The 12,472-nt window shown below is 42.1% G+C and overlaps 1 protein-coding gene across 2 annotated transcripts in view; it reads left to right on the forward strand.

Moving 5' to 3' along the window:
* Positions 1–9,256, forward strand: part of akap7 (A kinase (PRKA) anchor protein 7) — a 43,870-nt gene extending 34,614 nt beyond the window's left edge. The window contains exons 10-11 of one of the 2 annotated variants that reach the window (XM_086189862.1): positions 1,117–1,152; positions 6,126–9,256. In XM_086189862.1, the coding sequence (XP_086045988.1) occupies positions 1,117–1,152; positions 6,126–6,346 (257 nt within the window). In that variant the 3' untranslated portion in view covers positions 6,347–9,256. The remainder of the gene's footprint in view (positions 1–1,116; positions 1,153–6,125) is intronic. The other variant, XM_086189863.1, reaches the window with a different exon arrangement.
* The last annotated feature ends 3,216 nt before the right edge of the window (positions 9,257–12,472 follow it).

Raw genomic sequence — 12,472 nt, forward strand, 5'->3', positions numbered from 1 at the left:
AAGACTGAAAAAAACATTAGCGTAACGAATGGTTGTGTCGTGGACTTTAATAGAGCCAAAGGCTGGTGGAAGTCTGGATATTCTCTACAGTACCTTTTTAAACATTGGGGAAGAAAGATCACAATTTAGATTGTGGACCAGGTTGTGATTATTTGGGAAGATTGCCAACCCTTAGAATACTGTGTGTGAGAACCTTTCGAGTGTGTGTATGTGTGTGAGACAGAGATAAATTGTGAGGGAGAGCCAGCCAGCTTTGTTGACGTGGAATAAGTCCAGCCACAGTGTGAAGGGCTTATCTGCGTCACTGTAGGACTTTGTATGTGTTTCTGGTACAGAGGACAGCTTTACAGCAATCATAAAGGCCTTCATTTCCTCAGGTGGAGATTTAATAGTCAGATAAAAACCCGTGCCGTCAAACACACTCTTTAAATGACGCGGAACAGACCTTTGACAGCAAGCTGAAGTCCGTGTTTGGAGGGTTATCTCGCTAATGTTTAAAGCGTAATGTTGATTGCAGCAGGAAATCTTGAACAAAAGATTAGAAGAAGAAAAAAAAAAACCCTAAAAGGATTTAGTCCCACTCTACAATCTTCAAAATTCATTTTCTAAATTCATTTTCCTCATCTGAAGCACACTCACACAATTGTTCATTTTTGCATTCTTAACACACTTCCAGCGCCGGACAAAGGTTTTGCTCAGTCAGTATGCTTATATTCAACGTGTTACTCCTTGTAATAAATGATGCTTCGGCTGTCTTGTCTTGTACACAGCACCCAAAATGTGCACACCTGCGCCCCGTTTTTACACTGAAGAGACTTGCAGATTTGGCAGTAGGAGTCAGTGAGATAATAACATTTCTCCAGGATTTTTATGCGTCCATTTGAGTCTTCGTGTAGCCCTGGGGTTCAAAACTAATCTTTAAAATCACTGCTCTCTAGTGCCAAAAGTGTCTCCCTTGTGTGAACAGACAAAGAGGCTTTTATGACCGTGCTACTGCTTCACGACCGTATGAAATCCACGAGACCTCAAAACATCCCCTCTTGTGATTTTTTTTTTTTTTTTTTTTTTTTAATGCATGTGTCTCTGTTTAACATGGAGTTTGTGCTTGTGTTGCAGATTTGTCTCAGAGGCCACTCCGTACCAAACGCTCAAGTATGTGTCGTCCTCGTATCTTGTGTCAACAATCAGCCTCGGGAAGGCTGATTTCAAACCTAATTATTCCTGATTATGCGGGATGGAATTTCATTCTGTCGTGTAATTCCTCAAAAGAATCAAATTCACCCTGATAGATGATGATTGGCCACCTCTTAGTTAGTCCTCCCATTGTATTGATTGAAGATCACATCATCAAAATGTCATTCTCTTCGAAACATATCTGAGATCTGTTTGGTGATGGAGCATGTTGGAATCAGGAAAAAAAATGATTATAATTTTTCCTCTTAATATTCGATGAATTGCATGGCAATCAGAGAAATAAGAATTCCACAAAGAAAAAAATGAAAAAAATCATAATTTGAAGAAACTGTATCCCGCAGGCAGATCTGAGGCTGCAGTTCTGGGATTATTAGCATATAATCAGTTAAAATCCAGTTAACCACAGTGATCCAAGTTAAAGCCCTTTAGGGCGACAAGGCAGTAATTTATTAAGTACAATACGTTCTTTTTTCCTATATTCTGCATTCGCTGTTGTTTGGAGCAAAGCAGGCTTTCATGTTGATGTCCAGTTTGTTGTGTATTCTCATCCCTGCTGTGGCACAAAATCAAACAATTTTCTAACTTAAGTTTACTGAAGTATCCCACTGATCTCACCCACCCTGCTATAAACGACTTTGTTAAAATTAACAATCGTGAAGTCGCTACTCACTTCAGTTGGAAATACAGAACATGATTGATTTTGGTAGGATCCCCAGAGATGACACAGTGAATAACATTTTCCCTGTCAACATTCCAGACATCAGCCAGTGGACGGCAGTTAAAGAAGCACCAAAATCATGTTCCTCAGACAAAAGAACATTGATAGCAACTGTTAGCCACGTAGCCGAGGACCACAGTCATGCACAGCTGACCCGACCACAATTATTCCCTTTCCAAGTGGCTCCATTGTGTATTTACAATTGCAATGTTTTGTGGTTGCGATTGTGAGAAGTTGTGCAGACCAATGGTCGGATCACATGATTGAAATAACTCAACACGATGTAATCACACGTTCACATTCCAGGAATATCACATACTGGTGCCTACAGTTTGCCAAGACAGGCACGTTTAGAATAAACTCCATAAAACCCCTATACAGTCCTGAGATTGCAGCATCAGTCAATCTGACAGGCAGGCTCCAGGAAATCCTCTCAGTTCAACAGCAGCATGGCTTCTCAGGGGGCTCGAACCCCGGAACTACGAGTTACATGTCCTACAACAGGACAATCACTCCGACTCAGATCAGTTCATGAAAGATAAGAGAGTGACGCTGATGTGGGTGTCGGATGGCCAGGATACGGTAAATGGAGAGGGCTCAGATACATCCTGGCGTGGCTTCTCCTAATCTGTTTAGCGTGCCGTTAGCAGGCTGAATGTTGGGCATAAACACGGGTACATGATGGCTGTCACCAGCAGAACGAGCTGATTGTAGTGAATCACGTTTATGTCCAGTAGAGTGGGGCCATGTGGCGTCCAACCAATGTAAATTATTTTCAGTTTTTTCAAACTTTTACCCCCATGAATGAGAAATTTCACCTTTGTACACTGTCTTCATAGTTCCCTTAACATCTACCACCATCAGCCTTTAGTCAGTGACGCTAAAGTAACAACACATCATACACTTGGACCCCCACTGAACATTTTTCGAATGACATTCTTAATTGTTCTCCTATTAGACGAGCTTTACCAAAGCCTGCCCCATTCCCAAAAATATGTCACTGATGCAGGGTACAGTGTCCAGAAACATCGCAAATATTGTCACCAATTTTCTTTAAAATCCATGTAATTTGTTTTTAATTTCTTGCTAAAAAACAAAAAGAAACATGCCGGTGATCACATGATTTAGTAGTCCAGCCCAATATGGGATTTTTGAGCCCAACACAGATTTTAGAGCAGAAAAAACAGCAATAACTGCTGCTATAGTGAAGGTTTCTGCTAGGCTGAAAATACACCAATTCTTTGCTCTTTGCGCGCCAACGTTGTACCGTTATGACTTCGTAAAGGTAGAAGGCAAACTTCTTAAAGAAACAGCATTATTTCTGCATTTTATTCGCACAAAAAAAAAAAAAAGCGTTTTAACACTGGCACATACTGGGGAAAAAAACATGTATGCCAATAAAATACATGTGTGACAGGACCGAGACAGGCTGATAGTGGCTGGTAATTTGATGTTGTGTACTATCACAGAGAGAATAGCAGCCTTTTTTCTTTCCCACGCCACAGCCTCAGCTTCACTGTGCACTGTGCAAATTGGGTTGATTGCGTACAGTCGCTTCTGAAAAGTGGCCTGCATACACAAGCAACACAAACTCTGAAACTTTCCCTGACTAAGTGCTTTTTTTGGCCTAATTTTTTTTTCATTTCTTCAACAGAGGTTTGCAGGAGTTTTCGCGGCGGGATTTGTGAGGATGGTCAGGAGCAGTAATTTGTGCGGCGCAGTCTTAAAACTCCCTTGCACCTTCGCTCACTCCCCTCCGCCACCGGTGTCTTCTTTATGGGGACAGGGCCCGAAGTGTGTCATGGTGTCCAGAGTGTGTCAGACAGTGTATCTGTCCACTCGCTGCCCCCCCTTCCTAGCTGCAATTCCACATGAATTATTGACATTCCGTCCATTTGACTATGTTTTTCTTCCTGGCTTTATGTCTGTCTGTTACTGGCATTTTATCTGCTGCAAAAGCAAAGCCTTAAGTGTACTAAAGAGCTATTTGTTGTTCAATTAATTCTCTTATCTGTCACTCCAGGCAGTAGATTACCCTCAGAATTCGTACATAAAGGAGCCCAAAGACAATTGTTCTCCTCATCCTATCAACTCTCTGACTGTCACATCTTGTCTGTTGTTAACACATTCAGCCTATTCTTGCCAAAAATCGATGGTGATTGAATAAGTAATCATTTATCATTGGCAGAATAATAGTTATTTTCTGCTTCCATGTTGAATGTAGTGAAATCCATCCTGGTGTTATGAAAACACACCAGAACACCACATAAAGATGCGCATCTCTACACTTTCGCTCTGTGTTTTGATATCAGTTTAAAAGGCAGGAAATAGATTACCGTTGCTTTAAAGATCCGACGTGTTCTCATATCCTCGAAGCCTCTGACAGACGTGAACGTACTCTCATAGAGTTCATATTCACATTAGCAGAGCTTTAAAGTTAAGTTCTTCAAGGAATAATTTGATAGATCCAAAAAGTTCTCATGACAATGAAAAAAAAACAGAACTACTTGCTTCATAACTACATAGAATATTAAAGGAAGATAATTTCCTCCAGTAGTGCCAGCCCTTTTTCTGCGGGGGCTCGATTTCACTTTGTGGTTTTGGTTTTATTGCTCATAATATTTCTGTTCTCTAATCAAACCGGTTTCCCACCACAGAAGGCAGGACAAAAAAAACCCCAAACCGTTCAGATAAACCAAGAAACCTCCCAAACCAACCCAACTAGCTTTTGAAAATAACGGAGACTACAAATCATCTGGCACAAATTTGCCGCTGCCATTTTCTCTACATTTGTCACTGCAATCTGCATATAATCAGTGTCTGGTTACGCATTTACCGCCTGACACTCTCCTACAGGTGCGTCATGCAAATGAAGAGGAGCTCACAAAGTTCAGACAAGAAATCAAGGGGTTCTTTACTTTGCCTGCATGCAACTTCTCCTGAGGGGAAAAAAAACAAAAAATATGAAACTACTCATCAAATGATAATATTGAAGGGCACAACACTTAGGTTTGCCCAACAAGATGAAAACACCAAACTGGAGAAGATGACACATCAAAGCTTGACTTCACCCAAAACAGGGGTGGGCAATCATCACACGGCCCTCCATGGCACATGATTGCCCACCTCTGACCCAAAACTTGGTACCAAAAGCTTGCAAAGACATTTTCTTCAGCACTGGATTACGTATGTTTGACTCCAGAATGAAGAAAGAGCCAGCCACGTACACCCCGACTACAAAAACAGCAAAACCGTCCAAAAAAACATCATTATCTGGTTTAATCCACATCTTCTTTATCCAGCCGTATTCTCAATAATCCACAAATACTTTGATTTGAGCTGAAAACTAGAATTCCTCCTGTCTGCCGCTCGTTCCCACTCGTGCTGCACCAGAGGTGTTGGAGTTCGTTTGATCGAGCTCGAATCAAAGTGTTGTTTAGTGCAGATTATTGACAACAGAGCTGGATAAAGAAGGTGCAGACTGGACCAGACAATGCACTTGTGCAGCGGATAAAGCAAAATATGTTGAGGCAACAAACGGACTCAAAGCAAGTACATTTTTGACCCACTTCCCCATAAAAAAACAAGCCCTAATGAACGCGATGTTATAGTCTTAACTGTTGAATTATTCATATCTTAGGAGGCAATAAGAACAATCATGAGAAACACAAAGGAGGTGCTGTGAGTGTTGTTTAAAAAGATACAAAATCCACACAAACCAGCGTAACCAGTAGGGAGGGAGAGAGCAGCAGGCCGGCCCAGCAGTTAAAGGCAGAGCAAATGGAGGTGGGAATGGGGTTGGCCTGCCTGTACCAAACATAGATTTTTTCTCTAAGGTAACGCTGGGATTTTTTTTGCAGCACCACAATACTTCATTCAGGAAGGTATTTTGTCGCATTTTTTTTTCCTTAAGCAAATACTACCTACCACCTACTGTGGTGTCCATTCACTTTTGATCAGTTATTAAGTCCTCGTCCAAAAGAGCTCTGTTATGGGTTTATTTTGTGACAAACATTTTGTTAAATTAACTGACTAAAGGGATTTTAGGGAGAGTCGTGTCCACTGTTTCCAAGAAAAATAATTTAAAAAAAAAAGATGCTGCTTGGTTGAATCAATCATCTTCCCATGATTTGCACAAATTGGTTTTTAAGAAATAATTCATGAAATCTGTGAAATTTAATCATATTTATGCGTTTGTTCTGCTTGTCCTCAGGTGGCCGTCGCCGGTCTGAACCAGATGAGGCGGAGCTTCTGAGAATCAGCAAGCGATTGGTTGAAGATGCTGTCAATCGGGCCTTGCAACAATACAAACAGGAAACACTCCAGAATGGAGGCGGTCCTAATGCCACTGCCGTTCAGCCCCCTGGAAACACTGATGAGACTGCAACAAAGACGGACACTACAGCTAACTCCACCACGGACAACAGGAAGTGACATCATCGGACTGAGCTACAGAGACTGAACAACCAGCTGCCTGAACGATATCCACCAGGCCTGGCTAACCAGAAGAAGAGTCAATAAGCCCTGGGCACAAAGCCTGAAACAGCCAACCAGTCAGCCCAGTTTGCTGTCCAGCTAACCCAGCTAGCCCACCACAACAACTAGCCAGTCATGCTAGCTACCTGCCCACCTAACCTAGCTTGACACAGCGCTAGCTAAAAAGATAATGTAGCCTCATATCAGAGCGAGGTGATCATCCCAGCAGGCCAGCTAGCTGGAGCCTGCTAGCTAACCATCTAACTCTGGTAAGTGAGGATGCAGTCCTCACTCAGCTGAGGGTGTTGGCGCATCACACCCAAAGCAACCCATCTGAAGCACTCCTGTAGACACACTCGTGCACATGTAGGATTCACTGTGACTCGTCACTCACAAACTGCCCTTTTAGAATAACTGACCGTTTTGTAGAGAATTTGATTTCCTTTGAAAATTTAAAAAAAATCGAAAAAAACCATCCTTTTTCCTTCACCTGCTTGTTTGAGGTGGATGATTTTTACTTGCCATGAAGCAGAAACATGGGGGAAATGGCTGAGGTGTGTTTGGTTGGATGAATCATAGCATGTTGTGACTTGCTCAGTGTTGTGTTTTTTGCGATTTCATGTTCAAAGCACTTTGGATTCATTCGCCGTAGGAAGCATTTTATTTAGTTGTAACATCGTGTGTGTTTGTGTGCGTGCGTGCCTGCACGCGCCACTTTTTCATACATAAAAGTTCATTTAAAGCGATCGGCCCCTGCTGTTTTGTTGTGTCCCATCAAGGTGGCAGTGAGACAATCAACAATTTGAGGAAAAATTCAATTACAAGCTGAATTAGCTTGACACTACGTGAATTTAGAGCTCGCTCAAGAATCAGTGCTCGAGGCTGGTGAAGACATCGCCTCCCCATCCCAGGTGTCCAGCAGGCTAACTGTCCAGATCAGTCAGCCTTAACAGAACCACAACACTACTACAAGACAGTTTAAGATGCCAAGAATGCAGTTTTAATGCCAAATCCTCCTTTATAGTCCTGGCTGGCTGGTTTGAGTTGTGTGTGTCAGCAGACGTTCATTTTACTACTCAGCTTCTGCGTTAATTAATATTTTGTTTCTCACATCATATATCATCACTTTATTCTGCAGAAACACGCCGCACAGATGTCATATTTCCTGTTTTGAATCCATTTGTAAATTGTTTGCAGCCTGTTAACGCACGCTGACGTCTGGCTGAGTGTTTGAGCTGATCTGAGGAGTTTTCACTCCACTCACTCGTGTTGTCGGTGTAAAGGAGTGGAGGTGGCGATGCTGATGCTATGGAGCTTCACTGAGACAATCGTTGCTGTCGGCTGTGACCCCCAACACCCCCCCTCCTCTTAATTTCAGTGTCTTCCATCTTTTGCTTTTTTTAAAAACTTGAAAATATCCTTCGGTGCCCCCCCCCCCCCTTTGGCATATTTAACCCCTTCAGCTCATAAATCCCTTCCAGCCCTCATCCAACACGCGGTCATCAATGTGATTTTTACAAGGCGATCGTCTGGATTCAAACTCCCGGCGTTATCAGCTGACCTTTAGATGAAGGTGGTTTGTTTACTCTGACATTTAATGTGATGTTTTATCCTTTTCTGTTTTTCGAATACTGTTTTGCCTTGCAGATGAATTCTGTTTGACAAAAAAAAAAAAAAAAATTGAATTTAATGTGAAACATGTAAGATTTTGAAAGGAGAGTAACAACACTGCAATTGAAGCACAAACCTTTTTGTTTATCTCTCGTTTCAGATTGCAGGTAAATATGCTGTTAAATCACATCACCTCTGTGCAAAGTGGCCTTGTGTAAGTGCTTATGCATAGATGAGTGATGAGTCTCTTAAATGCTGACCTGTGGCTAAGAAGTTGGATTCTTGAATTAAATGTTCAAAAAAACACATCCACCATAAAACAGAATTTGTTTATTTCTGAGTTAAATCGATTACTGCGAACGTCCAGAAGCGGTGACTCAAGTTTTCCAGCCACATGAGGTTTGTTTCCCTCTTGTGCAAACAGCTGAGCAGTAAAATGTGCTCTCATCCCTGTGAAATCCACTTAAGTCCCGTCACTGTGGACTCTCCAGTACATCATGAACAAAGGTAAATTCTGTCTTAAGGTGGAAACATTTTCGTTTTATCTTTTATTGTCACCGGGTCCTTAATCTCCTTAAAATCCCCTTTAATACACAAGTTGGCCTGTATGGTTAATCTCTCCTTGTGCTTGTATGTGTGTGTGTGTGTGTGTGTGTGTGTGTGTGTGTGTGTGTGTGTGTGTGTGTGTGTGTGTGTGTGTGTGTATGAGAGAGATGAGTGCGACAGAGTGAGTTCACACCGTATCTGTGGGATGTTTGATCAGCGGTTCCCCAGAGAAATTCTTGTTTCACTTAATCATAACGACAAGGAGGTGTGTGTGTGTGTGCGTGCGTGCGTGCGCGCGTGTGTGTGCGTGTGTGTTAGGTGTGGGTGAACATCCCTACATATTTGTCTTTTCTGTTTGTCTTTCCATTTTGTCCCCGTCGGACCGTGCGGGTGTGTTGTTCGTACTCTGTTGTGTATCTTTGTCTGCCATATTTCAACAATAAAACAGGATATGAGATTCCAAACCAATATCCTTCTGCAAGTCTCATGATTTCGGACGTTGCAGCACAGTCGTGGCGGGTTGTGTGTGTTCCATTATGTATACTTGTACTGAGAGAGATGGTTCTAAGGTCGTCAGTCTGCATTGACCATGAAGAGCAGTTGTTGGACAAACCTGTCAGCAGTAAACCATGTTTTCTAACAGATAGGACCCCTTAAATGCCAACTGTGCATTGATGTGAGAAAGTTTGTAAAATGTCATTGTCATTTTGTGGGAAACGTCTTAAATTCATCAGAGAGCCATTGAACAACAACTCTGTCCTGTGGAGGGAAATGTGCCAAAGCAGATGTGTGAAGGTGGCTCATCTTCTCCTCTTCATCATAACAGAAAGATGATACGATGATTCAATATTTAAGCCAAGTTCTCCTCCGGTTTAAAATGGGGTTTACTTCTCGTTCCTGCAGTCGAATGTTTGAGCTTCACTGCGTGGAAGGATGCAGGTTTATGTGAGCCGACTGTTTAGCCAAGCAGCTAATATTTCTGTTCAGCATGACCACAGAGTACTTCAACTCCATGAGACCCTCTTGGAAAGAGGGAAAAATAGTGACATTCTCCTAAAACGACCGCATCTCTTGAAAGTAATCACGTGTTTAAGCTCTTCTTCACAGTGTCTTTAGAGAACTAATATTCTTTCATCTTCGCTGAACCTCCCCTGATATGAGACAGTGTGCAGCCCCCCAAGGGGATCCGCCTCCCACTTTGAAAACCTCACACACTAGAAGCATGTTTTCACATTCATTGTGACACAAATGAAGGTTTGATGGGGATTTTTTGTCCCTCTCCCCTAAAGCCTCAGCAGGCTACAGTATGGCACAACACAGACAACCTCCTTAATCCTCCAGGTTTTATCTCAGTCCATTATTTGTAAAGTAGAAACCCTTTAAAATACAAAAGAAAATTAATAATTTTTTACAGAAAATAAAGTTAATTTTCTCATGTAGAATCAAATTCAATTATTAAAAAAAAAACTTAAATATGTGAACTGGATCACATGTTAAACATTAAGCAGGTAGCTCATTAGCATCATCATTAGCCTTTGCACGACTGGCATTTGCAACATTGAAATGAGTGGCGTTACATCATGTTAGCATTAGCATCGTTTGCTTTGCGCGACTGGCTATTGCAACATGGACATGAGTGACGATACATCATGCTAGCATTAGCATCATTAGCCTTTGGACGACGGGCTACTGCAACACTGACATGGGGAACATTAGCATGATGTTAGCATTAGCAAAACAAGCACAGTGACATTCATTGATATGGTGATGTATTGCCTTCTTCCAACATCCAGACAAAGCTTTTAAATAAATGGGGAAACGGAGAACCAGGGTCACCAAGGTGATACCAGCTCTCGCCACAGCTTCCCTCCCAATGTGTGAATCTGTGGAGTGACGCTGCAGAGGTGATAATTGTGATGGAGGCCTCGGCTCACCCGGAGCAGCTTTGACGTGATTCATCAGCACTCATGGAGAATCGAATCATTCTTCCACTCGTCCTTCATCCGACGCCCAACCCACAGCCCTCCCAGTCAGTCTCGCATCTCTTCCACTCGATTCGCGCCACATCGAAGAACTGGCTGCCTTTCAAACTCTCAAATTGACGTCTATCTTCAAGGCACATTTTGGAAGTATCAGCAGTTGCATAGCAAGAATGGGGATCTCTTGCCTCAGCTTGTTTGTAGCTTGACTTTCACGTGGGCGATCTTTAAAATTGAATGGGCTGATTGAACCTCAGGCCAAAAACACTTGATTAGATATTAAATCAGTGCCTCTTATCTGGAAATTCACACCAGTAGATTAATTGCATTTAAGAGACGAACGCAAATGGGAGCTTTTATCCAAACTCTAATTAGAGTGTCTTATGTAAGTAACCCACTGTGTCTCATCATAGATGAAAATCATCGTTCACGCCTTGAATACTGATGAAGTCTGTCTCCTCCAAGCGTTTACTGTATATTCAACCCTATAACACAAAACATGACAGTTCAAGGGGCACATCGTCACCCCGTGAGAGGGCGGAGCTTTAATCAACCTGCTGATGTCATCATGGTAGCAGGAAACCAGACAACACTTTGCATTCAAAATGATAATGAAGTTTGAAAACTATCTCTCTCAGGCTGCAGGGAGGAAGTTTGCAATGATCCCTATAATCATTTTTAAAAAGTGAAGGGCAGACGGGGGGGTCATTATTTGTTGTGAAGAGGCCCAGGCTGCAAGGTGACTCAAACATGACTGGAATATGAAAAAGATACACTTGCCCCAAGCGCGTGCGCACACACACACACACACACACACACACACACACACACACACACACACACACACACACACACACACACACACACACACACACACACACCTGCATACAGATATGCAAGAAGAGAGACAGTGATTGTTTGCTCAAGAAGGAGACCACAAATTACAGACGTGATTGATTGACAACGAGAGCAGTTAAGTGATACGACGGGTGCCGGAGTAACTGGATTTGTACCGGACAAAAGGTTGAGATGAACTCAACAAAAGATTTTTCAAATAAAAAGTGTTATTCTAATTCATTTTGAAAAAAAAAGAGTTGAGAATATCAGGATGGGTCCAGGCCTGTTAGTTTGACACATTTACTCATCGATAGAGCCTGGACTCTACCACTAATTAATGTGTCATAGGTCAACCTCAGACCACAAAGCTCACATTTTAGAATGTAAGCATCCAAAACAGGAAGTTGAGGAATTATTTGGCTTCTAGAAATCTGAAAAAATAAAATAATGCAGGTTTTTTTTTTCCTTCCAGCCTCCAGCAGAGATTTATCTGAATAACCACAGTAACTGACTCTGCAGGGAAATGTCACCTGTGAAATCCCACAGCTGTTGTTACACACCAGTCACGTCTGTGAGTGACAGGGAAAAACACCACAAATTACATTCAACGTTGAACCCAAACTTCTCCCTCCCCTGCGGAGACTGTATGGAGATTTCATAAAGCATTAACAGATTTTATAGATCCAGTGGTGATTGATTATTGGATGTAAAGTTGCTCCGTGTGAATCCTTCCAACGGTAGAACAACTCATAAACCACGGAGTTAATAAATAAATCATAGCAGCGACAGGTTAGCATATAAAAAGCGGACTCGTGTTCCAAAAAGTCTGTGCTTTGAACCCGCACCCTTTCTTACGGCCAGCAGGGGGCGACTCACTGGCTGCAAAAACAAGTAAATTCTTGAGGACATGTCCCTTCTCATTACATTTAACTCTTCAGTAAAATTCTTCTTTCCTGGTGTATTGAATTCTCAGTGGCTGGTTTCAAGTCTTGCTCTTTGCAGCGTGATTTGTGAAGGATTGCCAACTCAGAATAAAACAGTAACTAAGTAAGTAGGTAAAGGAAACATCTGGATGTTAAGTGTTGACCACGGTGGCTCTGAAGCAGAATAG

Source organism: Aulostomus chinensis, chromosome 20 (assembly GCF_037954235.1).
Source record: "Aulostomus chinensis isolate RoL2024-O1b breed Wild chromosome 20, RoL_Achi_v1.0, whole genome shotgun sequence".
NCBI classification, from domain to species: domain Eukaryota; kingdom Metazoa; phylum Chordata; class Actinopteri; order Syngnathiformes; family Aulostomidae; genus Aulostomus; species Aulostomus chinensis.